Raw genomic sequence first — 25068 nt, forward strand, 5'->3', positions numbered from 1 at the left:
AAGCAGGGACGAAAAAGGAGGATAGGACCGTGATGTCATTACTATAGAACACTCTAATGTTGTTCAAATGGAACCCCCCAAGAAGTTCCACCAATCAAAAAGTACGTTGGGAACAGCAAATAGAGGAACAACGATGCTGATTGGTGGACACTTCCAAGAACCCAGCAGGGTGAGATGATGTCACATCTCTCTCACCTGTCGTTCATCATTCTGCACGGAAGGAGGATTTGTGTACGTGAGGATGGGTTGTCTGGTTTAGCCGCTAACTTTACCGGTGAATGTTTTTTTTGTTGTTGTTTTTTTTTCTTTCTTTGGCAATGGGCTTGGGAACTTACAGAAACAAAGTTCAACAGTATGCCGGAGTTCTCCACGCAAGAGTATATGTTATGTTATAGCCGTGCTGTCTCACTAGCTTGCGGTATAATCAGCGAATGTTCACGTTCTGCCGTTAGTCGAACACGTCCACGTCCGAAAACACACGCTTGTCATTTCACAAAATGTCCACTGAGGGGCGCACAAAGTTGAGTTTGTTCCCTTCATTTAATCCCTCCCGTCACCACCGAAACACGAATATACACTATTTGTATTGCTGAAGGAAAGTTGCACCCAATTTAAACTGGTTGTATAATTCTATGTCAGTATTTTTAAGATTGATTTAAAAACGTAATGCTCTTCAGAAAGCTGTACAGTTTTGTTTTGTACACCGTTCTAGATGTTGAGAAAAAAAGAAGAAAAAAAAGGAGAAAATGTTAAGGAATGTTCTACTTACCTGTAAATTGTACCTCTATTTATTTGCCTTATTTAGTTTGCTATGTTTTGTACGTATACACACAGCATTACAATAAAATGTTATATAAAAAGTATAAATAATTATGCAGTTGTCTGTATTTGTTGCTCAGTTTCAGACCTGTATAAGAATGGGCTGTTCAGAATCCTGGTTTTTATTATTTTGTTTTTAATATTTGAATTTTTTGTTCGTTTGTTTTGTTTCTTTTTTTCCCGCTCGCTTTGTGTCATTTCGTAGGGTTACAATAAAAGCACATCTTTGGCCCTTTAATTCCTGTCTCCTTTTTAACGGGCAAGCTGTCAGTTTTACAGAAACAATAGTCCAATGAGGCCCGTAAATTAATCTGTTATTCAATTATACAGTAGCATTTCCTACGACCTTGGTTTTATGAAGAAAAAAAAAACTGCCAGACATATCAACTTTCTGTCACAGTAAACCGGAGAATGATCTAAAGTACAATACTGCCCTCTACTGTTTCAACAAAGTTTTCTTCCCATTTCATTTTCACGGCAAGAGAAAAAGGCTCGATGAACTCGGTAATTCGACAAGTTGTTATCGAGGGGTTGGTACATAAGGGGCGTGAGTGTCATTTTGGGCCAACATGGGTATTATATATAAATATAAGCCAACCTTAACTACATTTAAATAAAGGGTAAAAACCTAAAGACTCATCTCAAAAAGCTTGGTTCATTCAGACATTTGTTTTGGCTCTGCTGTAAGTTTCAGTAAATGGTCCTTGCACCCCTTGCACACCAATCCTCATTAAGTCCATTGTGACTATTTGAGCCAATCAGTGTTTTGCTTTCTAAGACCAGTGCTCTGATTGGTCTGTATCGGAAGATTAGTGACATGCCGTCTCCGATCTCCGATCAAGGCTTTTCTCCCAGAAAATGAAAAGCCTCTAGTCTTCAGCTCTCCGGCATACTTAGTTACCTCTCTTAAACACCGAACATAACTCAAAATGTTTTGTCATGTAAGTGTTTATTATCTACAGTACCAATGTAAAAATATAGTTTTGTACATTGAACTTCCTGCTGGGTCGTCACCACAGGTTTCAGAACTGACATCACTGATTACAGGGAAAAATTAAATCAACACACCACCTCTCACTACGATACGCATTTAAATAAGACTTGAAAAGGGGAACATGATTAAAGCATCATTATTCATTATATGGACATAATTGTCATCATTGTATCGTTCATCGTACATTCATTTGGCATATTTGCATCTTTAAGTAACATGGAAGTACAGGAGAATATGTGATAATTTGATAATCAGGTCCAGTTATACCAGAGGAAAAAACAAAATGGTGCCTTTACAGTGACCAGGAATACAGTTGCATGTGATGTAAAATGTGAGTGTTTTAATGACTGTGTGTGTGTGTGTGTGTGTGTGTGTGTGTGTGTGTGTGTGTGTGTGTGTGTGCGCGCGTGTGCGCTCAGCTATTCAGCTACGCCTCAATGTCTGTCAGGAGATGTGTGTTATAATCCCCGTACGACTATTTGCGGTTACTGACATAAGCGCTTATGAATGTGATATGTAGTGCTTATGAATGTGCTATGTAGTGCTTATGAAGGAGTTACATAGCTTTTATGTAGGACCCTTGTAATAAAGTGTTACCGGACATTGGAGGCACATGTTATTCCACAATCACCGGTTAGCATGCAGGCTAATATATAACACTGGGGTAGGTACCGTTTCCATGGGTACTGGGGAACCTCTCCTAACCAGCTTGCACTGCGAAACTAGACGAGTAGCATGCTGGGATGGCGTGTTGGCGGACTGGAAGAGGAATCTACCGGACAGCCCTGTATGGTGGAAAGGAATCCGGATCTCCGAATTCTCCCCGGAAGCCTGGGATTATTTCCATCAGCTCCCAGATCGTTCCCACCACACTGATCGCTGATCCGTATCCGAAAAAGTCTTGCTAATGCTAACAATGCTAATGGAGAGCCCTGTACCATGAAAGGGCTTTTCTCTGAATGACCCCAGCAGCACTCTATGGTAAACTCCACATGGTAAACTCTGTGGTACAATTCTGCATAGTCACGAGTAGCTTTGACACAGTGGGTTAGCACCTGAGCCACGCTCAGCCACACACAGGCTACGATGTGAGAGAAACAACCGGAAGCTTTAAGTGCTGAAAAAAAAAAAAGTACGCTCCCGCCACTGAGGTAAGCTGTGGAAGGTCTGTTCAGTCTCTCACTCTCTCCCTCTCCCTCTCCCTCTCTCTCTATCTCTCTCTCTCTCTCTATCTCTCTCTCTCTCTCTCTCCCCTGAACGAATGTGGAGCAGTATGAAGAGGTAGATGAGATGGGGGTTTTTTGGGGGGGTGAAATGGTGGCACTGTGGAGGTCAGGGGGCGTCATGGTGTGATGAGGGCATGAGGAGGGAGGGGTAGACTTTTGGAGGGGGGGGGGGTAACTGAGGAGAGTATGCTTGTGGGGTAACAGTCAGAATTGGGGCATTGAAGGGGTGAGGTGGTTGAATTATGGGGGTGAGGAGGTTGAATTGTAGAGGTGAGGTGGTTGAATTGTAGAGGTGAGGTGGTTGAATTGTAGAGGTGAGGTGGTTGAATTGTAGAGGTGAGGTGGTTGAATTGTAGAGGTGAGGTGGTTGAATTGTAGAGGTGAGGTGGTTGAATTGTAGAGGTGAGGTGGTTGAATTGTAGAGGTGAGGCGGTTGAATTGTGGGGTGAAGACTGAGTTGGTAGGACCGTGGGGGTAAGACGGTTGAATCCCAGGGGCGTGAGGCGGTTGAATCGTGGGGTGAGGCGGTTACACTCAGTCTCCCCTCTGATAGTCGCCCCCCTGCCCGCCCGTCTTGCTGACGAGGCGGACGTCGGTGACGGTGATGTCGTGGCTGACGGCCTTGCACATGTCGTAGAGCGCGAGGGCGGCCAGCGTGGCGGCGGTCAGCGCCTCCATCTCCACGCCCGTGCGCGCGGTGGTCTGGCAGGTCGCCGTGACGACGGCCGCGCGCCTCTCCGCCACCAGCTCCACGGACACCGCCACGCGGTCCAGCGGCAGCGGGTGGCACAGCGGGATCAGGGCGGCGGTCTGCTTGGCGGCCATGATGCCCGCCAGGCGCGCCACGGCCAGCGCGTCTCCCTTCGACAGCCGGTTCTCCTGGACCAGTCGGAAGGCCGTCGCCGGCAGCAGGACGGTGGCGGTCGCGACCGCCGTCCGCCGCGACGCCGGCTTCCCGCCCACGTCCACCATGGCGGCTTGGCCCCGGGCGTCCGCGTGCGTCAGCCGATCCGCCAGGCGGTCACGTGACCCCGGCGACGTCGCCTCGTGCAGCCGGGGCTGCTGGGAGTTGGAGTCATCGGGCGGGTCGTCGGACGTCCGGCTGTGGCTGCACCTCACTGAGCCGGCCACCAGGGGGCGGCGTGTAGCGCTCTTCAGCAGTAGTGTGCGTATGTAGAGCCCTCCCACGCCCTGTCCTTTCAGGGAGGGGCTCGTGTTAGTGTCAGTACCCTGTATGGAGCCATTCCTCGGACCGCCTGCAGGGGGCGGTCTGATTGTGCGTGATTCTGACCTGGCGTAGGAAGCCTGAGGTGAGGCCCGCAGTCCGATATCACCCCACCCTCCTCCTCCTCGGACACCCTCTCCAGAGACTCCCCTCCCTTCCCGGGGGGTGTGGGTAGTCCCGAAACGAGAGGACGAACCTTTGGCAGCTGGCCGGGACCACCTGACGGGCCCCCATTCTGGGGGGGTGTGCGAGACCTTCTGTGCTGAAACGCACTCTGCGTCCGTGCTGTGGTGGCCACCCCCGCGGGCGGAGTGGTACAGTCCGAGGGAGGTTGGCGTAGTGTGGAAGGCCGAACGTGTCCGGTGGGAAACGGGGGGAGTGGCGGCCACCTCGCTGCCATGGAGACGAGGAAGGGGGGGGCGGGGCGGCAGCGAGGCCGTGGGCGTGGCTCCTGAGAGAGGCAGGAGAACATTTGCGGTTATGAACATTTAGACACGGGTTATTTGATTAATTGATTCATTTGATTAATTACTCCTCCTTGTGTGCAGCAATAATCACTAAGTTGTGAGGAAAGGGATGAGGGACTATACACTGAATTTCAGACTCTGTCTGTTATGTGTGTCCTCTGCCTCTGGGCTAGAATGGGTGCATCCCAATATTAAAGGTACAATAGGTAAGATTTATTAGATAGATAGATAGATAGATTTTTGTGTTAAAACATTGTTACAAGACCACTGCAAATCCCTTCCTATCATTGAAAAAGACTCACTCGTTGACTCACCCTCTGCCTGTGTTTATAGTCCTTGAATTCGGGTTTCAAAATATACAGTTGACGGGCTGACAGTCCAAACCATTGTACAGCTGTACAATAATTCAAGCTCATTGGTTGAAAGTTGGTTCTAATTGTACAGCCAATGGCGCGTGTGTGTGTGTGTGTGTGTGTGTGTCGGGGGGGGGGGGGTTCAACGTCCATTTTTTCGACTGTCGGGATGCACCTAATGTTTCGACCTCTGGGGTAGACCTGCGAACAGGCTCCACCCACACTACCACTCACACAGAGGAGGAGGGGGAGGAGTTACTGTACGTACTGCTGTGTCACCCACCAATCAGGATCATGGGCCTGTTCTTCATCTGGGAGATGTTGAACATTCCTGAGGACAGACACAGAGATAATATTTATTGAGTTTGTACATCAACAATCACAATAAAGATGAACACATGTCATAAATGTATGCATGTTGGTTTTAATGTTTATTCGTTGCCGTTATGAAACTGTAAGAGAGACAGTATATGATGGAGAGAGAAAGAGACAGAGAGAGAGAGAGAAAAGCCGTGCACAACAGGGGAGAGCGAGAGAGAGAGAAGAGAGATACACAGATAAAGTCATACATACTATACAGTACTTATACAGTTGTTAATTCAGTGGATTGTGTGCATCCGTATTTAAATACGGTTAAACTTTGCTATTGGATATTATTGAATATGTTTTTGGAACACTTGCTAAGTATCAATGGAAACAGCAACTGTTTGCCAGCAAGTCTAATTGCCAGGATTTCATTAGAGGACTGTAATTTCATCCAGTCAGTACAACCTCACCCTCCTGTTCGGATACTGAATCAGTCTCTATCACAGTTGCCAAGTAGTGCGTTTCTTTTGTACCAGGAAAGGCTTCCAAGTACATCCACTCCGATCACAATGTACATGTTCTCACATATTAGATGTATGTTTACAATCTACATACATTTATATTTTTAGTGCTATAGACAAGCGTCTATACCTGCATGCTGTTTCCATAGTAACTGTGTTTACCTGCATGCTGTTTCCATAGTAACTAGAAACTGTGTTTACATGCATGCAGTTTCTATAGTAACGGTGTTTACCTGCATGCTGTTTCTTCTTCCTGCCCACTGCGGCTCCGATAATCTCCAGCAGCTCCTGATCAGAGGCTCCGGAACGCAGACAGTCTCTAAGAGACACCTCCGAGTTTCCAAAGAGACACACCTGCATACAGGTAAACACACTTTTACAGAGGATGTACACACACACTCACTCACTCACTCACATACACACATACACACATACACACATACACACACCTCTGAGTTCCCAAAGAGACACACCTGCATACAGGTAAACACACTTTTATAGAGGATGTACACTCACATACACACACATACACACCTCTGAGTTCCCAAAGAGACACACCTGCATACAGGTAAACACACTTTTACAGAGGATGTATACACACACACACACACACACACCTCTGAATTCCCAAAGAGACATACCTGCGCACAGGTAAACAGGCTTTTTACAGAGGATACTCACACACTCACTCACACACACTCACACACACTCACACACACTCACACACACTCACACACACTCACACACACTCACACACACTCACACACACTCACACTCACACCAGTAGGCCATACCTTGAGGTTGCCGTCAGCAGTAATGCGCAGTCGGTTGCAGGAGCCGCAGAAGTGGTCAGACATGGAGGTGATGAACCCGACCTGCCCCATGTAGCCTGGGACCTTAAAGGCCTGAGAGAGCGGGAGAGAGAGACGGAGGGTTGGAGAGGGAGAGAGAGATGGAGGGGGGAGAGGGAGAGAGACGGAGGGTTGGGGAGGCAGAGAGAGACAGAGGGGGGGAGAGGAAGAGAAAGAGGGAGAGAGTGAGAGACGGAGGGGGGAGAGGGAGAGAGAGGCAGAGGGGGGAGAGAGAGAGAGGGAGGGAGGGGGAGGGAGAGACAGAGGGGGGAGAGAGGGAGAGTGGGAGAGAGCGAGAGAGAGAAGGGGGGGCGAGGGGGGGGGGGGATTGTTTATCTGAAGAACCACTTCAATTTGCACTTATAATGTCCTTCTAAGATGATTTGGATAAAAGCAGTTTGCAAATGAAAGGCAGTAAATATGTAAATGTGAATGCAGAGGCTTGTGGAACAGGCCTCCCACCGGAGTGGTCACTGGCTCACATCCCAGACCCAACTGCACTTAGAGCTGCATTATACATGAAAGGTACTACAGAAATAAATCCATTATTATAACTATAAACTGCAATATTCCTAATATGTGTCTCCCTGGGGCAGCATATAGCCTAGTGACCCGGAAGGTTCAAGCACCAGTGTAGCAAGAAAGAGATCTGTGCAGGTGTGGGCCCTTGAGCAAGGCCCTTAGCCCCACATTGCTCCAGGGGGGATTGGCCCCTGCTAAGTCAAATCAACTGTAAGTCACGTTGGATAAAAGCATCAGCTACATAACTGTAATGTAATGTGTGTGTGTGTGGGCATGTTTCTGTCTGTATATGTGTATATGGGCATGTTTCTGTGTATGTGCGTGTGTGGGTATGTTTTTGTGTGTATATGCATGTATGGGCATGTTTCTGTCTGTATGTGTGTGTGTGTGGGCATGTTTGTGTGTATATGTGCGTGTATGGGCATGTTTCTGTCTGTATGTGTGTGTGTGTGGGCATGTTTGTGTGTATATGTGCGTGTATGGGCATGTTTCTGTGTGTATATGCGTGTATGGGCATGTTTCTGTCTGTATGTGTGTGTGTGTGTGGGCATGGTTCTGTGTGTATGTGCATGTATGGGCATGTTTCTGTGTGTATGTGCGTGTATGGGCATGTTTCTGTCTGTATGTGCGTGTATGGGCATGTTTCTGTCTGTATGTGTGTATGTGTGTGTATGGGCATGTTCCTGTCTGTATGTGTGTGCATGGGCGTGTTCCTGTCAGTGTGAGGGTCCAGGGCTGACCTTGGCCGTGTCCGTTTCCCCTCCCTGGAGCTGCTCCAGGTCGGGCCACTGCTGCCTGATGTGGTCCAGCATCTCCTGATAGCTCACCATCTTCTTAAAGTTCCACTTGTTACCTGCCAGGAGGGGGCGACATCAACCAGGGACCTAAGTCAGGGCTGCCCAATCCTGTTCCGCTAGAGATCTACCGTGCTTGACGTTCTCACTTCAACCGTAAATTGGGAAACTTCTACTAATTAGCAGCTAAACGAGATCTCTAAGATTGGACCTAGGGTCGTCCCTAACCTGGCTTGCTCCAGTAAAATCTCCAGCTGTATTAATTAAATCACTTCAGTATACATCCAGCTGCAGAAATCGATTCTGTGCAAAAATGCAAAAGAAAATTTAAAAAACAGTTGCTTGTCCGTCACTCTGGATAAGAGCGTCTGCTAAACGGCAGTGATGTGATGTCAGCAACATTCTCATGTTAAAATGGCATGTCATGAAAAAGCTCAAAACTTTCACTTCCATAAGACGCTCCAGGAATAACCTGCACTCTCTCTCATTATTCAGAATTACAGGAGAAATGACAGCCTCTCCCATTGCAACATCACTGGGATTAGCCAGCAGTCAAACGAGCACCGTAGGTTTGTTACCTGTCGGGGAATGCATAATCTCACTTAACAAACGTCTGCTACTATTTCTGGCTCAAGAGAGGAAGAATATCACCAATCTAGAGCACACAGGGGTTATGGAGAGCAAGCAAGAACTTCCTGCAATTTAGTCCTTCATCACACAACGGTAAGGCACAATAATGAGCCTTTGATTGTCCTTGTTCGTACATCTAATTAAATGTGAATTCATTAATCCTACAGTACAATAAATGCCGGGTTATCACAAGTCTTATCTTGCCTCACTAATGGAAAAGGAAGAATAAAGACGATTTATGGTCCCGTTCATAGGTCTGCGAGGTCACTGGCCATTGTTCATCTGTAGTTTAACTGACAGTTTAAAATCCCCCCGTTGTCTTCTTTTGGACAGGTAAGATAAAAGGTGTAAAATTAATGGTGGCCTCGCTTTTACGTCAGTGAATCTTGCTCGTCTCTTGTACCTTTACCAACCGGGTTAAGTCAAATGTTCAAACTCCACGTGTATTACCAAACATGGTATCATTACTGTAGCGGTTAGCACATAGCATGCAGCGCATTCAGGGGCGCGACCAGAAATACTGAGGTCAAGAGAGTCGACTGGGGTGAGGTGGGGTGAGGTGGGGTGAGGTGGGGCCTGGTGGGGCCTGGTGGGGTCTGGTGGGGTCTGGTGGGGCCTTGTGGGGCCAGGTGGGGCCTGCTGGGGCCTGGTGGGGCCTGGTGGGGCCTTGTGGGGCCAGGTGGGGCCTGCTGGGGCCTGGTGGGGCCTGGTGGGGCCTTGTGGGGCCTTGAGGGGCCTTGTGGGGCTTGGTGGGGCCTGGTGGGGTCTGGTGGGGCCTTGTGGGGCCTGGTGGGGCCTGGTGGGGCCTGGTGGGGCCTTGAGGGGCCTTGTGGGGTCTGGTGGGGCCTGGTGGAGTGAGGTGGGGCCTGGTGGGGTCTGGTGGGGCCTGGTGGGGCCTGGTGGGGCCTGGTGGGGCCTGGTGGGGCCTGGTGGGGCCTTGTGGGGCCTTGTGGGGCCTTGTGGGGCCTTGAGGGGCCTTGTGGGGCCTGGTGGGGCCTGGTGGGGTCTGGTGGGGCCTTGTGGGGTCTGGTGGGGCCTGGTGGGGCCTTGTGGGGTCTGGTAGGGCCTGGTGGGGTCTGGTGGGGTCTGGTGGGGTCTGGTGGGGTCTGGTGGGGTCTGGTGGGGTCTGGTGGGGCTGGGGGAATTATGCTCTTTTTTCCCCTTAATTCCCTCATTTAATCGAGAATGAATTCAGGGTGTAAATGCTGTGCTTATGTTGTACCTCCACATTAGATATTAAAGCCCGCTCAATTCCCTCCTAAATGAATTGCAACTGATGTCCACACTAAAGAATGAAATTAAATGTCGTCCTTGGAAAGGGACATTACAAACAAAAATATGAAGGTGGTCAATGGCAGTTACGGCCCTGAGTCCGTAAAGGGCCGGTCAATAAGATCCGCACAGCCGTCGGGCCCTTGAGCAAGGCCCTTAACCCTGCATTGCATCAGGGGAGGACTGTCTCCTGCTTGGTCTAATCAACTGTACGCCGCTCTGGATAAAAGTGTAACGTTAAGCAGGGGGCGGTGAAGGGGCTCCTCTCACCGTCAAAGGGCATGTACTCGATGAACCGCACGTCCAAGGGTTTCCTCTTCGTCAGCGCCACGAAGTCCAGGACCTCGTCTTCGTTCAGTCCCCGCATCACCACGCAGTTCACCTGCAGGGGGCGGTGTGCAGCAGTCACGGGTGGGCTCTACCACTACAGAACCCTCCGGGGTGCAAGGGCCCCTCTCAGGAATACAGTGACAGTTGGAGGTACATTTTTCAAATTTCACAAATGTTCCCTGAGCTCACAGGAATGTTCTCGATGGGTAAAATGAGGGTGATGGGTTATATAGTATTGCTGGCTAGGGGTACAATTTCATGTACATATAGGGTACCACCACAGCGACAAGCATTTGTACCTTTTTAGGCACTTTTCATACCTTTATTTCAAGAGGCCTAAAGGTAATGTGTAGTATTTTGTAGCACTAAACCATAACCATAAGTCTTCACTCCTGGTCCTGGAGAGCCACAGGGTGTGCTGGTTTATATTTTCGCGTTCATGTCAGCAGCCAATTCAGACCCAAGAAACCAGGTGAGGCGAGTTAACTGTGTGATTACCTGCTTCAGTTGATCAATTAAGTGCTGAGTAACAACGAAAGCCAGCACCAGGAGTGAGAAGCACTGCTGTCGGGTGAATGAGACGAATGGAAAAAGTAAAAGCTAAAGAATAGGTTAGCAAGTAAATTCTCTGAGCTGCTCTGCATAACAGCATCTGCTACAGTACATGCCTAAATGTAGCATATTGCAGTAACGTTAGCGTTGCTCCTATTTCGGGCCACAGAGTGTGAGAGGCAAAGCAACATCCAGGTGACCCAGCCAGGGAAATGTGACACATCCTATTGGTCAGACAGACGACGCTAACATGGGCATTTGAGCATTTGGACCTCTTACTTTGACGGGGTTGTAGCCCATCTCGATGGCCTTGTCGATGCCCTCCATCACCTTGTGGAACCCTGAGGGACAGCGCGGGAAGTGGAAAGAATCGGATTTAGAATCGGGAATGCTGCATTTAACATAACAACGTTTTACTTGGCAGTTGATTTATCCGAAACACGTATGTACGATACATACACATTTATGTACGATACACGCGTACCAAAGGGTCATTGGAACAAATACAAAAAACGTGGGTCAGATAAAGTACAATTCTCATGAAGTAGTCGCTATCCATAGTAGTGAACATCATGGCTGGTTCACGCAGTAAAGCGCTGGCTACGTCAGTAAAGCTTTGGCTAAGTCTTAGAAAGGCTTAGGCTAGAAGTGAGGCATGATGACAAAGAGATATGATGAAGAACTTCGACAACAAGGACGAATTTGCAAGTGCAACATGAAAGCGCTGGAATATAAAGTAAAAATTAACAGGTAAGTGATAACAGGAACGGAATATACTGGAATACATTGCGTGTCTATGAATTAATGAATTTATACATTATATAATATTAGCAAGGTACTTACTATTATCTTACTGCCCATTGTGTTGGTTTAAATACAGGTAAATGAGCCAGGATGGGCTGATTGGCTGGTTCTAGTCTCTAAACGTTCAGTAATTCCTCTTAACGCCACTCACCTTTCCGCCGCACGATGAACTCAAACTTGGCGGGCACCAGCGAGTCCAGGCTGATGTTGAGCTGGTCCAATCCGCCCGCCTTCAGACCAGGAAGTAGCCGGCTCAGGTTCATCCCGTTAGTCGTCACGGCGATGGTCTTCAGACCCTCCAGCTTCCTCAGCTCAGCTACGGAGAGAGAGAGAAAGAGAGAGAGAGAGGGGGGGGGGGGAGGGAGGGAGGGAGGGAGGGAGGTGGGAGAGGGAGAGAGAGAAAGAGAGGGGGGTGGGAGGGAGGGAGGGCAGAGGGAGAGAGGGAGAGGGGGGTGGGAGAGAGAGACAGAGAGGAGAGAGTGAAAGACAGAGGGAGAGAGGAGAGAGAATTAAAATTTGAGAGAAAGGGGGGTGGGGGAAAGACAGAGAGAGGGAGAAAGGGAGGGGTGGGAGAGAGAGGAGGGAGAGGGAGAAGGAGAGGAGAGAGAGAGATTGACTTTTGAGTCCCCTGTATGAGCAAGAAAATAAGATGCCCACAAATCACTAATATTGACACACCAAACACAAAAAAGGCGTAAGAGAAAAAAGTAAAGAAAATAAATTCAGAGGGCGGTGTCCTTCCAGCATCCTGTCAGAACGATGCAGACGGCTTTGACACCCCACAGGGCTGCCAGCTGTCCACCTGCCAGCCACCCATCGACCGTCCACAGATGGCGGCTCTCGGAAACGCCTGCCCCCACCAGGCCAGAACGCACCGTTGGTGAATCACGTGTTCCGATGTGCAAAAAACGGATTATAAAACGAAAGCTCCTCGAAGATCGGGGTGGCCTGTAGTGTAGTGGTTAAGGTAAAGGACTGGGACGCGCAAGGTCGGCGGTTCGATCCCCGGTGTAGCCGCAATAAGATCTGCACAGCCGTTGCGCCCTTGAGCGAGGCCCTTAACCCTGCATTGCTCCAGGGGAGGATTGTCTCCTGCTTAATCTAATCAACTGTATGGCCCTCTGGATGCCAATAATGCCACTAATGTAATATAGGTCCAAAGACCAGGTCCAACAGTGACATCCAGTCACACAGCAAATACCTGCCACACATGCTGTAAAAAGGACTGAGGTCTACCTGGCCCAATAAAAAAAAAATCAGTATCCACTCAGAACAGTCTTTGCTTCAAAGCTACTAAAGCTAAGCTAAGCTAAGTCCTGTCCAACGACTTCCCGAAAATGTTCATAAAACTCAGCGCATCAATTCCAGTGGATGACAAATGATGTCACTTCCTCAGATGATCTCAAACTGTCTAAAGCGGGGATGGGCAACTCCAGTCCTGGAGGGCCGGTGTGTATGCAGGTTTAACTCCAGTCCTGGAGGGCCGGTGTGTATGCAGGTTTAACTCCAGTCCTGGAGGGCCGGTGTGTATGCAGATTTAACTCCAGTCCTAGAGGGCCGGTGTGTATGCAGATTTAACTCCAGTCCTGGAGGGCAGGTGTGTATGCAGATTAAACTCCAGTCCTGGAGGGCAGGTGTGTATGCAGATTAAACTCCAGTGCTGGAGGGCCGGTGTGTATGCAGATTAAACTCCAGTGCTGGAGGGCCAGTGTGTATGCAGATTTAACTCCAGTCCTGGAGGGCCGGTGTGTATGCAGATTTAACTCCAGTTCTGGAGGGCCAGTGTGTATGCAGATTAAACTCCAGTCCTGGAGGGCAGGTGTGTATGCAGATTAAACTCCAGTGCTGGAGGGCCGGTGTGTATGCAGGTTTAACTCCAGTGCTGGAGGGCCGGTGTGTATGCAGATTTAACTCCAGTCCTGGAGGGCCGGTGTGTATGCAGATTTAACTCCAGTTCTGGAGGGCCAGTGTAGTGTGTATGCAGATTAAACTCCAGTCCTGGAGGGCAGGTGTGTATGCAGATTAAACTCCAGTCCTGGAGGGCAGGTGTGTATGCAGATTTAACTCCAGTCCTGGAGGGCAGGTGTGTATGCAGATTAAACTCCAGTGCTGGAGGGCCGGTGTGTATGCAGGTTTAACTCCAGTCCTGGAGGGCCAGTGTGTATGCAGATTTAACTCCAGTCCTGGAGGGCCGGTGTGTATGCAGATTTAACTCCAGTTCTGGAGGGCCAGTGTGTATGCAGATTAAACTCCAGTCCTGGAGGGCAGGTGTGTATGCAGGTTTAACTCCAGTGCTGGAGGGCCGGTGTGTATGCAGATTTAACTCCAGTCCTGGAGGACCGGTGTGTATGCAGATTTAACTCCAGTACTGGAGGGCCGGTGTGTGTGCAGGATTTTGCTGCCACCAGTTACCCTGACTCAATCAGCTAATTAGCCACATGCATCATGACCGATTCAGTCGTAAATTACACCACAATAAAATGCTTCAAGACAAGAACACTTATCAGCTGCTGTTCACATCACGTAACATGGCTGTAAATGACAGATTGTGTAAATGATTGGGGTGAATTAAATAATTAAACGGATTCGGCCCTCCTTTGCCCGTCCCTGGTCTAAAGAGTCCTGCGCAGAGGGAAGGAGACGAGGACGCTCCGCCCTAAACAATCACAGAAATATTCCACAGCCTGCGCGTCTCCATTGGGTTAGAGATCTGTCTCAGCAGGAGAACGGAGGCAGTACATCACTGGTTTGTGCCCCTCTCCCAATTAAAAAAGAAAGTAGGAGCACCCATATCAGAACAATTGGTACATGGAGACATGACATTATCAGAGTCTGGACAGAGAGGCCTTTGCCTGCAGTATGACCCGGAATGTTTTCTGTTAGACCAGCATGTAAGTCTGTACTGTGCCGTTACACCATGTAGGGCTGAATTCTAGAGATATCCTGTTCTAATTTGTGTACGGCTTGTTTCAGTTTAGAGTGAGACAGAATACCGTGGACAGAAACCTGAGAGAGAGAGAGACAGAGAGAGAGAGAGAGAGAGAGAGAGAGAGAGAGAGAGAGAGAGAGAGAGAGAGAGAGATCAGCAGCACACAGACAGGCCTTGAGGCGATCTTAATAGCGCAAGCATGCGTGCCATCTCCATCTGAACAGGCTGAACAGTCACGGTGATGTTCAAATGCCGTGACTATCGATTTACCGAAACGCAAGCCACATGCTAGCACTGCAATGCACCTCTCAGCATTACCCCGCCCCACACACACACACACACACACACACACACACACACACACACACACACACACACACGAAATGGTTGTCTGTGAAGGTCAAAGGTCATGCAGCTGACAGTCATGCAGCATGCAGGTCATGCAGGTCCTACTGGAACATCGCCCAGATGCATGCTGGGATGTATCGTCATGGTGACATGTATCCCCAAGGTCACATGAAACCCTTTCTTTCCACAACGGAGTGGTCCTATTATACGCATGATTCAATGCATCTTAACAGACATACTTTTGTTAAATGCACAGAAATATTAGTGTTAATGGCTACAGTTCATAAATAAATAAAAAACACAACCAATGAGCTGGCCAGTTAAACCGAAATAGCCACAATCATGCATGATGGAGGACAAATGTGTAAAAAAACCCACAGATTTTATTTTTACGCAGAGCCAGATTAACTATAGACTGCTGCCCTAGTTCTCCCTATATCTCTCACAAACACACACACGCATACACACACACACATACACACACACACACACGCGCGCATACACACACTCACCATCCCATAAAAAATATTCGCAAGGACCAAAGCCTTGAAAAATAAAACCAGGCCAACTGCCAGGCTGCATAGTGAGGTGGCAAAAAAAAACCTCATCATACTCCACTAGAGCGCAGAGCGATTTTCAGAGGCAAGATTAAACTACGGAGGCGGAGATACGCAGAGATGATGGTTATCCGTTTGTAGCGGAGACGACCTTAGGACTCAGACGCTGTTAGCTGGCCCATCAGCCCAGCCCTGAGGGCAGAGGACTGCTGTGGAGCCAGCGGTCTGGCCACACTCTCAGAACTAAAGGCATGAAAAGTGCCTAGAACGGTACAAATGCTTGTCATTGGAGTGCTACCCGATAGGTGCATAAAACTGCACCCCTAGCCAGCAATATATATAATGAATTTGAACCTTACAGCACTTTCAGGGTACATTTGGGAAATTTGATCCGTGAAGAACAAATATGTACCTCCACTGTCACTGTATTTCTGAAAGTGCGGGGGGTTCAATCACAGCCAGCGCCCTGCTGCTGTTTCCACACCAATGGGAATGTGTGCTCCTGAACTCCGAGATTCATGATAAAAACCTGTGCCCTGTACGAGCTGGGAGATGAGAGAATACCGACTGCGCAGTGGATCCTCAGGTCAAGCGCAAGTCACAAGTGTGAGTGAGCGGAGCGTGTGTGTGTCTGTGGTTGCCTCCATGCATTGCCACTACACTGCCTGCACATCTGTCTAGTTTGTAGTGTGTATGTGTCTGTCTGCGTAATGTGTGTGTGTGTGTGTGTGTGTGTGTGTGTGTGTGAGAGTGTCTGTCTGGTGTGTGTAGTATGTATGTATGTGTGTGTGTGTTTGTGAAGGTCTGGGTAGTGTGTAGTGTGTGTGTGTGTGTCGTATGTGTGTGTGTAGGTCTGTCTATTTAGAAAGAGTGTTTAAACAACAGATTGTGAAATACACAGGTAGGATGTGGACAGAAAATTTGACACAGTTCTGTTTTTCCAAAGTTACACCATAAGGGAAAGTTGGGAAAAAAAAGGCCAACACACTCGGAAATAAACAGAGCAAACAGCCGGCTCATACTAAATCCCGCAATATCCCAATCGATAAAAACCTCTGGGTGCAGGAGGGGGAACGGGGGAGGTTGTGAAATTTTGTACTTCCCGGTTCTTCCCAGATGTAAGACACTGAGAAAGCGTATTCCCATTCCAATCCCCATTCCATTCCATTACATTACATTACATTAATGGCATTTGGGAGACGCTCTTATCCAGAGCGACATACAGTTGATTAGACAAAGCAGGAGACAATCCTCCCCTGGAGCAATGCAGGTTTAAGGGCCTTGCTCAAGGGCCCAATGGCTGAACGGATCTCATTGTGACTACACCGGGGATCGAACCACCAACTTTGCGTGTCCCAGTCATTCATGTAACATTTGGGAAAACCCAAACCAGTCTTGGCTATTCAACACACTTTCATGAATCTTTATGGTCCTTTATGGTCCCAGTCATGTACCTTAACCACTACGCTAGGGTAGGGTAGGGGCGACATGGCTCAGGCAGTAAGAGCAGTCGTCTGGCAGTTGGAGGGTTGCCGGTTCGATCCCCCGCCCGGGCTGTGTCGAAGTGTCCCTGAGCAAGACACCTATCCCCTAAATGCTCCTGACGAGCTGGTCGGCGCCTTGCGTGGCAGCCAATCGCCGTGGGTGTGTGAGTGTGTGTATGAATGGGTGAATGAGAAGCATCAATTGTACAGCGCTTTGGATAAAGGCGCTATATAAATGCCAATCATTTACCATTTACTACGCTACAGGCCACCTACATTCCCATCCCCATCCCCATCCCCCCTCTCCTCACCGATGATGTGCAGGACGTCTGGGCGGATGAGGGGCTCGCCCCCGGTCAGCCGGAAGGTCAAGCGCAAGTCACAAGTTTGTGTGTGGGTGTGCGTAGTGCGTGTGTAGTGTGGGTGTGTGTGTGTGTCTGTCTGTCTGGGTAGTGTGTGTGTGTGTGTGTGTGTGCGCCTGTCTGTCTGTCTGTCTGGGTAGTGTGTGTGTGTGTGTGTCTGTCTGTCTGTCTGTCTGTCTGGGTAGTGTGTGTGTGTGTGTGTGTGTGTGTGTGTGTGTGTGTAGTATGTATGTGTGTGTGTGAAGGTCTGTTTCGAAAGAGTGTTTAAAAGGTAACAACAGATTGTGAAATACACAGGTAAGATGCGGACAGAAAAGTTGACACAGTTCTGTTTTTCCAAAGTTACACCATAAGGGAAAGTTGAGAAAAAGGCCAACACACTCGGAAATAAACAGAGCAAACAGCCGGCTCATACTAAATCCCGCAATATCCCAATCGATAAAAACCTCCGGGTGCAGGAGGGGGAACGGGGGAGGTTGTGAAATTTTGTACTTCCCAGTTCTTCCCAGATGTAAGACACTGAGAAATCGTATTCCCAGTCCAATTACATTAATGGCATTTGGCCATTACAGTTGATTAGACAAAGCAGGAGACAATCCTCCCCTGGAGCGATGCAGGTTTAAGGGCCTTGCTCAAGGGCCCAACGGCTGTGCGGATCTCATTGTGGCTACACCGGGGATCGAACCACCAACTTTGCGTGTCCCAGTCATTCATTGGGAAAACCCAAACCAGTCTTGGCTATTCAAAACACTTTCATGAATCTTTATGGTCCAAAGAGCTACGCAGGATCTTATCGTGGCTACATCAGGGATCAAACCACCGACCTTGCGGGTCCCAGTCATGTACCTTAACCACTACGCTACAGGCCACCTACATTCCCATTCCCAGTTCCATTCCCATCCCCATCCCCATCCCCATCCCCAGTCCCATCCCCAGTCCCATTCCCAGTCCCAGTCCCATCCCCATTCCCAGTCCCATCCCCATTCTCAGTCCCATCCCCAGTCCCATCCCCAGTCCCATCCCCATCCCCATCCCCATCCCCATCCCCATCCCCATCCCCCCTCTCCTCACCGATGATGTGCAGGATGTCCGGGCGGATGAGGGGCTCGCCCCCGGTCAGCCGGATCTTCTCCACGCCCTCGTGGACGAACAGTCGGGCGAGCGTGAGCACCTCGGCGGAGGTCAGGATCTGGGCGCGGGGCGTGAGCTTCACCCCCTCCTCCGGCATGCAGTACTGACCTGGGCACAGCCGAACAGAACAGAGCCCCGTTCAGCTGCCTGAGCTTAGCAACGCAACGAGCGCTACACCCAAAACACAACACGTTGTCGTTTCCTTTCCCTGCATCAAAACAATCCTTCCTCTTGTGTGGCGAACTTCACCCGAACCCTGTCACAAAGCTGTAAATGCTATGTGCCAGTCAGCAGATTCCAAAACGGTCTGTCTTTCTCTGAGTTTTTTTCCCATCCTGGGCGCTCAATTTGCTGCTTATAAAGTGAATTAAAAAGAAATTATGAATAATATCCAGTGAGCCAATCTGCCAATACATACACCAAAACATTCACCCTTAGGAAGTATGAAATAATAAACCAGTATTTTTTATATATAGTTAAACAATAGTCAAAACGCTGCAGTCCAAAGTCAGAAACAAGAATCAAAGCAAGGCACATTTTGAGCAGTAGACCAGGTTGTCATAAATAACCCGGCCTGACGAGGATGCTCCTGGGTTTGAGTAGCGTCCTGTACCAGGAATGATTTGCAGAGGGAGAGGCAGACCGGCTCCCTGGAGAACTGCTGACACATCAGAGAGAGAGAGAGAGAGAGAGAGAGAGAGAGATGGACTTACACCTGAGGTTGCACTTCTCCGTCAGGGAGATGCGCAGGTAGCTGTGTCGGCGGCCGAAGCCGTCGGTGAGGAAGGCGGAGAAGGGCAGGGGGTCCTCCTGCAGCGTCCTCCTCCGGCCAGCAGGGGGAGCTAGCTGCTGGGCAGGGGATTGAAACGAAAGTACACAATGTGACCAAATGTATTTGTATATCGCATTATTTTTTTTAAAAAACTTCTTGCCTGTAAGTGGTGGATCTGACCCCACATTGGAGTTGTAAATGTATGGCAGTTTTATGTGGGCAACATTCGCTCAGGCAGTAAGAACAGTCGGAGGGCAGTTGGAGGGTTGCTCGTTCGATCCCACCCCGGGTGTGTCGAAGTGTCTCTGAGCAAGACTCCCAACCCCAAATTGCTCCTGACGAGCTGGTCGGCAGCCAATCACCGTCGGTGTGTGACTGTGTGTGTGAATGGGTGAATGAGAAGCATAAATTGTACAGTGCGTTGGATAAAGGCGCTGTATAAATGCAGACATTTAACATTTACCATTTTACAGAATGGAACTCGCGCCCATATATTCTTGTTTGGTGTCTGCTACATTCGGCAGGTGTTTGGTCGAAGTAAGCTTGTTCCCTGAACATTAGAAAGTGCTAAGACCGTAAGCCAGACCGAGGTCATAGGACTCATACCTCAACTCTCCTGAGTTGTGTTAAAAATGTCATTCATTCACAGTCCAGTGAAACGCTCCTCTTCCAAGAACTATAACCCCATTACACAATACACAGCTATTCTGTTCATTCAACAGAAGCGGAGTTTACTCAGTAACCAAGAACAACGAGGACACTTCCAGAAGAACAGAACGCACGTGAAGGCAATCGATCGCTCCGGTCACAAATTTAGCATGGCAGCGTGCCACAGACGGGGGCAGAAGTTTACAGGAAGTGACCTGAGAACTTATTCGTAAGGGCGGGGAAGTTGGCTCTTAAAGCATTTGTCAAAACGGGAAATCAACGTGCCACAAAAATGAAATCCACATGGGGTTTAACTTCTGAGACTTAGGGTCACTTTTTTTATAGGCTCCCATACACCAGACAAGCTCAGTAATACGTAGAGAGGTACTGGAATCCAAAGCAATTATGTATTTAACCCAGGTCAGATACATGCATATACAGACTCAAATGTTTAGTGTTAACACTTCAGTACAAAGGGTCCCAAATTGATTCATATATACTCTATTGGAGTTGAATGAACACTGGTCATTTCACTGTGTACCCGGATTGGAGCAGAGGACAGTGACACAGCGTTTCAGCACCGCTCTATAAATACAGACCTGGCCAATGGGGAGATGCACTAGCCCAGGTATGACGGTGCAGCTCTCGGTTATAAAGGCTAGGGCTGTAGACTTGGGTTAATATTTGCCGTTAATTGAGCACAGAGCATTGTGTTCTCAGCGATACCGTGGGAAGACTGTTCATGTTTTGTCTGCAGTAAAGCTTTGTTTTACATGCATTGCAAACGAGTCTACGCTGGTGTTCGTTCAACCGCTTGTTTGCACTATCTTCTAAGTCGCTATGGCAATGAATGAACATCTGCAAAATTAAAGGATGTGTTATTGAGCTCTGAGCTCTGAGACTTCCTTGCGGTTCATTAACTGGGGAAAAGCACGGTGTTTAACCTCATGCCACAAACTGTCTGACTCCACATTAATCATTAATTCATCTTTTTTTCATCCCACTTCCCAGCTGTTCTGCTGAAGCAAGAGAAACACACACTCCCTCCTCACTGGCTAGCAGGGGGTCCCACATTTTTGAAGAATAATTTATCGCCGAATTTTAGGCAGCTCCACCCGTAAAAGAAGACCAGAGACACACATTCAAACACCAGATTCATTTTGGTCAACTGAACACATGATGTCAGGATTCTCATGGGCAGCAGCATTGTGACATCACATGACAAAACTGACTACCATTGGCCAGCAGGCTGAAAGGTGCAGCCAATAGGACAACCATATTGTTTAACATGGTGACCCAAATTAGAAATGTAGTACTTTTCAGCGACCTCATACTGACATAGCCAAGTAGACTACAGACTTAATTCCTGGACCCACCTCATACACTCCCATTTTGGGTCCTGATCCATTGTTTAAGAAACACCATTCTAGGGGCAATAGGGAGATCTCTGTTAAAGCAGAGAGGACAGCCCAGTGGGAGACTTACCTGGAGCCTGTTCTGTTCCTGGCCCTGCGCAAAGTTTAACAGAATTTAAGCAGTTTGTTCATATTTCTTAATTAGGTTCTTCGCCTCAGTCTTTAATCAGTTAAAAAAAATGTCGTCTTTTTATCTGCAATAGCACACAATAAATAAGCACAATGCGAATATGGGGCTTTGGGATTTTCATTATTCATATTCATATTGGACACGTGTAATATGGTTCAAGAGGGCAAATAATCCCTCTAAAGATGAAAAGCACCTAATTGAGAAACATGAACAGCTTGTTAAAATTCAGTTTGGCACGAAAACCAGCAAACAAAGGGCGGGCCCCAGGACTGAAAGTAGGGAACCACTGATCAAGTCTGCAGATAGATTAACTAGTAATGCAGTCCAATTATTTTATCTCATCCAACTCTAGATAATACTTGAGCACTGAGTAATGTTATCGTCCACAAGCATAACGACTAGCTCATTAAAATTCACAGGATAAAATGGTGTCGTTGAGTTGGAACAGCCCCATACATGAGTGTAAAGTATTGCTCAGTGTGTACGTACACGTGCATGTCAGTGCGGATTTCTTTGGGGGTTGTTCGAGGTGAACAACCGCTCAAGAAGCCGGTTCTACACTGTCCTTTTGGCATTCTATAGCACAAAGAACGACACACGCTGTCCTTACTCCTGATTGGCTGGATATTGCATCACATCGGGGTGTGTGTGGGGGGCGCGGGGTTCATTTAGATGAGGAACTTCAAGCTGTGTGGAAAAAAATTGGAACACTAGAGAGGCAGAGAAAGAGAATGAAATTCTGAGGTGTCGGATGTTGGTGAGCTGACTAAATGAAGATAAACTGGTAGGGGGATTAACAGGCGTTTTTGCGAAGTCTGCCTAAGCCTTGGCAGCCCTCCACCGAAGACACTCCATAACTCGAACCGACATTGAAAACGCTCCATGATGCACTTTTTCAGGTCAGAGTACTGCCATTATAATCAGGTCAAGATTTATATACCTGAACATTCACCCTTACTCACAATCAGACCTGAGTCAGACACGTAATGTTCAGTTAGCCAAGGTTGTGCGGATGGTGTCATGGGAACGCGTGCCGTGATGTAAAACCATAGGTCCATCAGTTAAGCGTGTCAGATCGACATGAATGCACGCGTGTCACATTTCCGACGAACGCGACTTCCAATGAAAATCAGCACATACTTTCACAAGTTTATGGCCTCACTCCACAGACCGTAATTTACTCTGAATGGACTGTTAAGTCCTTTTGAACTTGAGTTTCTCCCCGTCAGGTTATCACCTTAGATCCAGTTTTTCCAATGGGTATAAAATGCCACTCACTGTCCACCTCGACTTATTTTGGGTTATTACTCTCTCCCTGTCATGGATGTCCGGGGGGGGGGGGGGGGGGAGGGGTCAACAACCCCCCTACAGCCAACTGCAACCCTGCACTCACAGAAATAAGGGTATCAAACATGCCTAAAAGGGTACAAATGCCTCTCGCTGGGGCAGTACCCTAAATGAAACTGTACCACTAATATATTGTTAATTTGTACCTCTTTTGCTGGGAAAACGTACTCGTATGTACCCAAAGAGAACCTTACTGTACTTTCAGGGTACATTTATGAATTCTTATCCTTGAAGAACAGAAATGTACCTCCACTGTCACTTTACGTCTGAGAGTGTGCCTTTAGACTCCTAGCACAAGATGATACACATCAAATGTTCCCAACACAACCTGCCGCATCCCTCCCAATTCCCTTCCTCCCATATACACTGAATATAAACATTATATTTTACTAAGCTGGTGCTATTTTGAGCTTCTCTCTGTTTATTTCAGGAGAAGATCTTGATTTGTGCAGATGATGCAACAGAATGTCACAGTGTAACAGGCTGCAAACTTAAGTTTGTAGTGCCATTTAATCAACTGCAGTGACACAGATTGCAAATGAATGTCTGAATGCTTCTTCTGCTATGTTTCACTATACCCGGTGAATTTGCTAATATGCAGAACAAGTATGTATAAAAAGCACTGCAATACCAAAGGATGGGTACATGCTGGCATTTTTTGACAGGTTAACAGCTTTTGTGAGTGCCTTCAACCTTATCACTATAAAAAAAAATATATATTTTATAAAAAAAATTTTTTTTCTTTTTTACAATTTTGTGAAAAGTGCTCTCAGATACTGTATACTATAAATGTTACAATATTTAAGCTATAAACTTTAACATCCTAGCTCGGCACTTGCTGTTCTGCACACATTCTGAACAGAATTTGAATAAACATATGCAATATTCCGGGCAAATTGCTCATTCCTCACACCCGTTTTTACACAAGTTTTTAGCAGTTAGAACTAATGCACACACTTGTATAATAGCACTGCTGTATAATGTGCTTCACGGACTGCTAGTGCTAGCTGCGGTACTGCTAGGTGCAGCCTCTTCCCCTGGCCATAGGAAATCAGACATGCAGGAATTCCTCTTACATAACGTGTGGGGCCAAGTAAATGAACCTTAGGCATATATCAAGTGTTTCATAACTAACCAGAAAGGGGAAAATAGGCCGTGGGTATATAGCTAAAGAAGTAGACACGTGTTTTGAAGATCATGGCCCGCTGTTCAGCATTTACAACTTGGCGAGCACTATACTACCATTTAGTACACTTCACTAGCATTTAGTTTTACTGAAATCCCAACCTGTTAACATAATGAGTCTTGGAAACCTAAAACTTGAGGTAATGAATATCGTTAAAAAAATGCTTTCTAATTCATTCTGATGTGTCCCGCGATAGAGAATAAATCGTATGCCTAAACCCAGATTAAAGCCACATTATTTACCTATATTTCCAAATATCTCGGAGGCATTTCACAAAACAGCACTGCGCTGATATTCAACACAGCACCAAATGTATTAATTTACTGCGTTATTGACATTCCTGTCTTGTAATATTACTTATCGACGTTTAAAGCAATATCACGTTTGAGCTGATTTGATCATTTTTTTGCGGTGCGGTGCGGTACTGTGTAGCCTACAGTAAATTATAGAGATAGGTAATTTCGTATTCGTGCATGCAGCAAAGAAACTTCTCTGCACGTAACTGGAGAATAGCAGATCTAACTACCTAGTTCATCAAGATCATAGCGTGCATCAACACGAACACTGCTCTATATTGAATTTAGTAGGCGTCAACTGCGACCACCGCTGGCCGATTAGCTAGCTAGTTTATCCAGATGTGCGTGACTGTAACTTCAATGAAAGCTAACAAGCTAAAACGCAATATAGCTTGCTATAGTAGTTATATACTGAGTAGACTGAGTAGAGTGATTAAAAAAAAGAAACCTACCTCTGTGGGTGCGGATTTTAAAGCTGCGACATTTGCGGTTGTAGCTGCACTTGGATCTAACGTCAAGAGTTCAATTTTATTTTCTTCTTGCGTAGCCCTGGAATACCATCGCCGCATTTTAGTGGAGCAACGCCGCGGAACTTCTTTGACAATCCCCGCAAACAGGGCCTTCGGCTCGGCGTGTCTGGCCCAGAGGAGGCGGCACCAGTTCCTGCCGATCAGAGCCATTACTTTCAAGTGTAATTTACGATAAGAGTTTGGACAGACAACGCACTGCACCGAAAGTGTAACAAAAAAACAAAACAAGTGACCCTGGACCTGACAGCATTTTACAACATTTCGCAC

The 25068-nt window shown here is 47.6% G+C and overlaps 1 protein-coding gene across 3 annotated transcripts; it reads right to left on the reverse strand.

Moving 5' to 3' along the window:
• Nucleotides 1-1751: 1751 nt before the first annotated feature.
• mocs1 (molybdenum cofactor synthesis 1) lies at nt 1752-25068 on the reverse strand. Of its 3 annotated transcripts, none has more exons than XM_061260911.1 (11): nt 24724-25068; nt 19191-19323; nt 18418-18585; nt 11818-11982; nt 11142-11203; nt 10251-10362; nt 8025-8137; nt 6706-6816; nt 6145-6265; nt 5368-5415; nt 1752-4715 (listed from the first exon to the last, which is right to left on the reverse strand). In XM_061260911.1, the coding sequence occupies exons 1-11, from the start codon at nt 24949-24951 to the stop codon at nt 3574-3576; spliced, it is 2403 nt and encodes an 800-aa protein (XP_061116895.1). In that variant the 5' UTR covers nt 24952-25068; the 3' UTR covers nt 1752-3573. The 3 variants fall into 3 exon arrangements, with proteins under 3 accessions (XP_061116895.1, XP_061116886.1, XP_061116904.1); XM_061260902.1 differs by having other exon boundaries at nt 19191-19326; XM_061260920.1 differs by having other exon boundaries at nt 4579-4715; nt 5353-5415; nt 19191-19326.

The sequence above is a fragment of the Conger conger genome, chromosome 1 (assembly GCF_963514075.1).
Source record: "Conger conger chromosome 1, fConCon1.1, whole genome shotgun sequence".
Lineage (NCBI taxonomy): Eukaryota > Metazoa > Chordata > Actinopteri > Anguilliformes > Congridae > Conger > Conger conger.

Excerpts from the sequence above, each read along its gene's own strand:
- mocs1 (XM_061260902.1), bottom strand. The coding sequence starts at position 24,951 with ATGGCTCTGATCGGCAGGAACTGGTGCCGCCTCCTCTGGGCCAGACAC. Across the intron at positions 11,204-11,817 it reads GTTCATCGTGCGGCGGAAAG|GGTTCCACAAGGTGATGGAG; the intron begins GTGAGTGGCGTT and ends GCTGTCCCTCAG. Across the intron at positions 5,416-6,144 it reads GAAGAAGAAACAGCATGCAG|GAATGTTCAACATCTCCCAG; the intron begins GTAAACACCGTT and ends GTCTGTCCTCAG.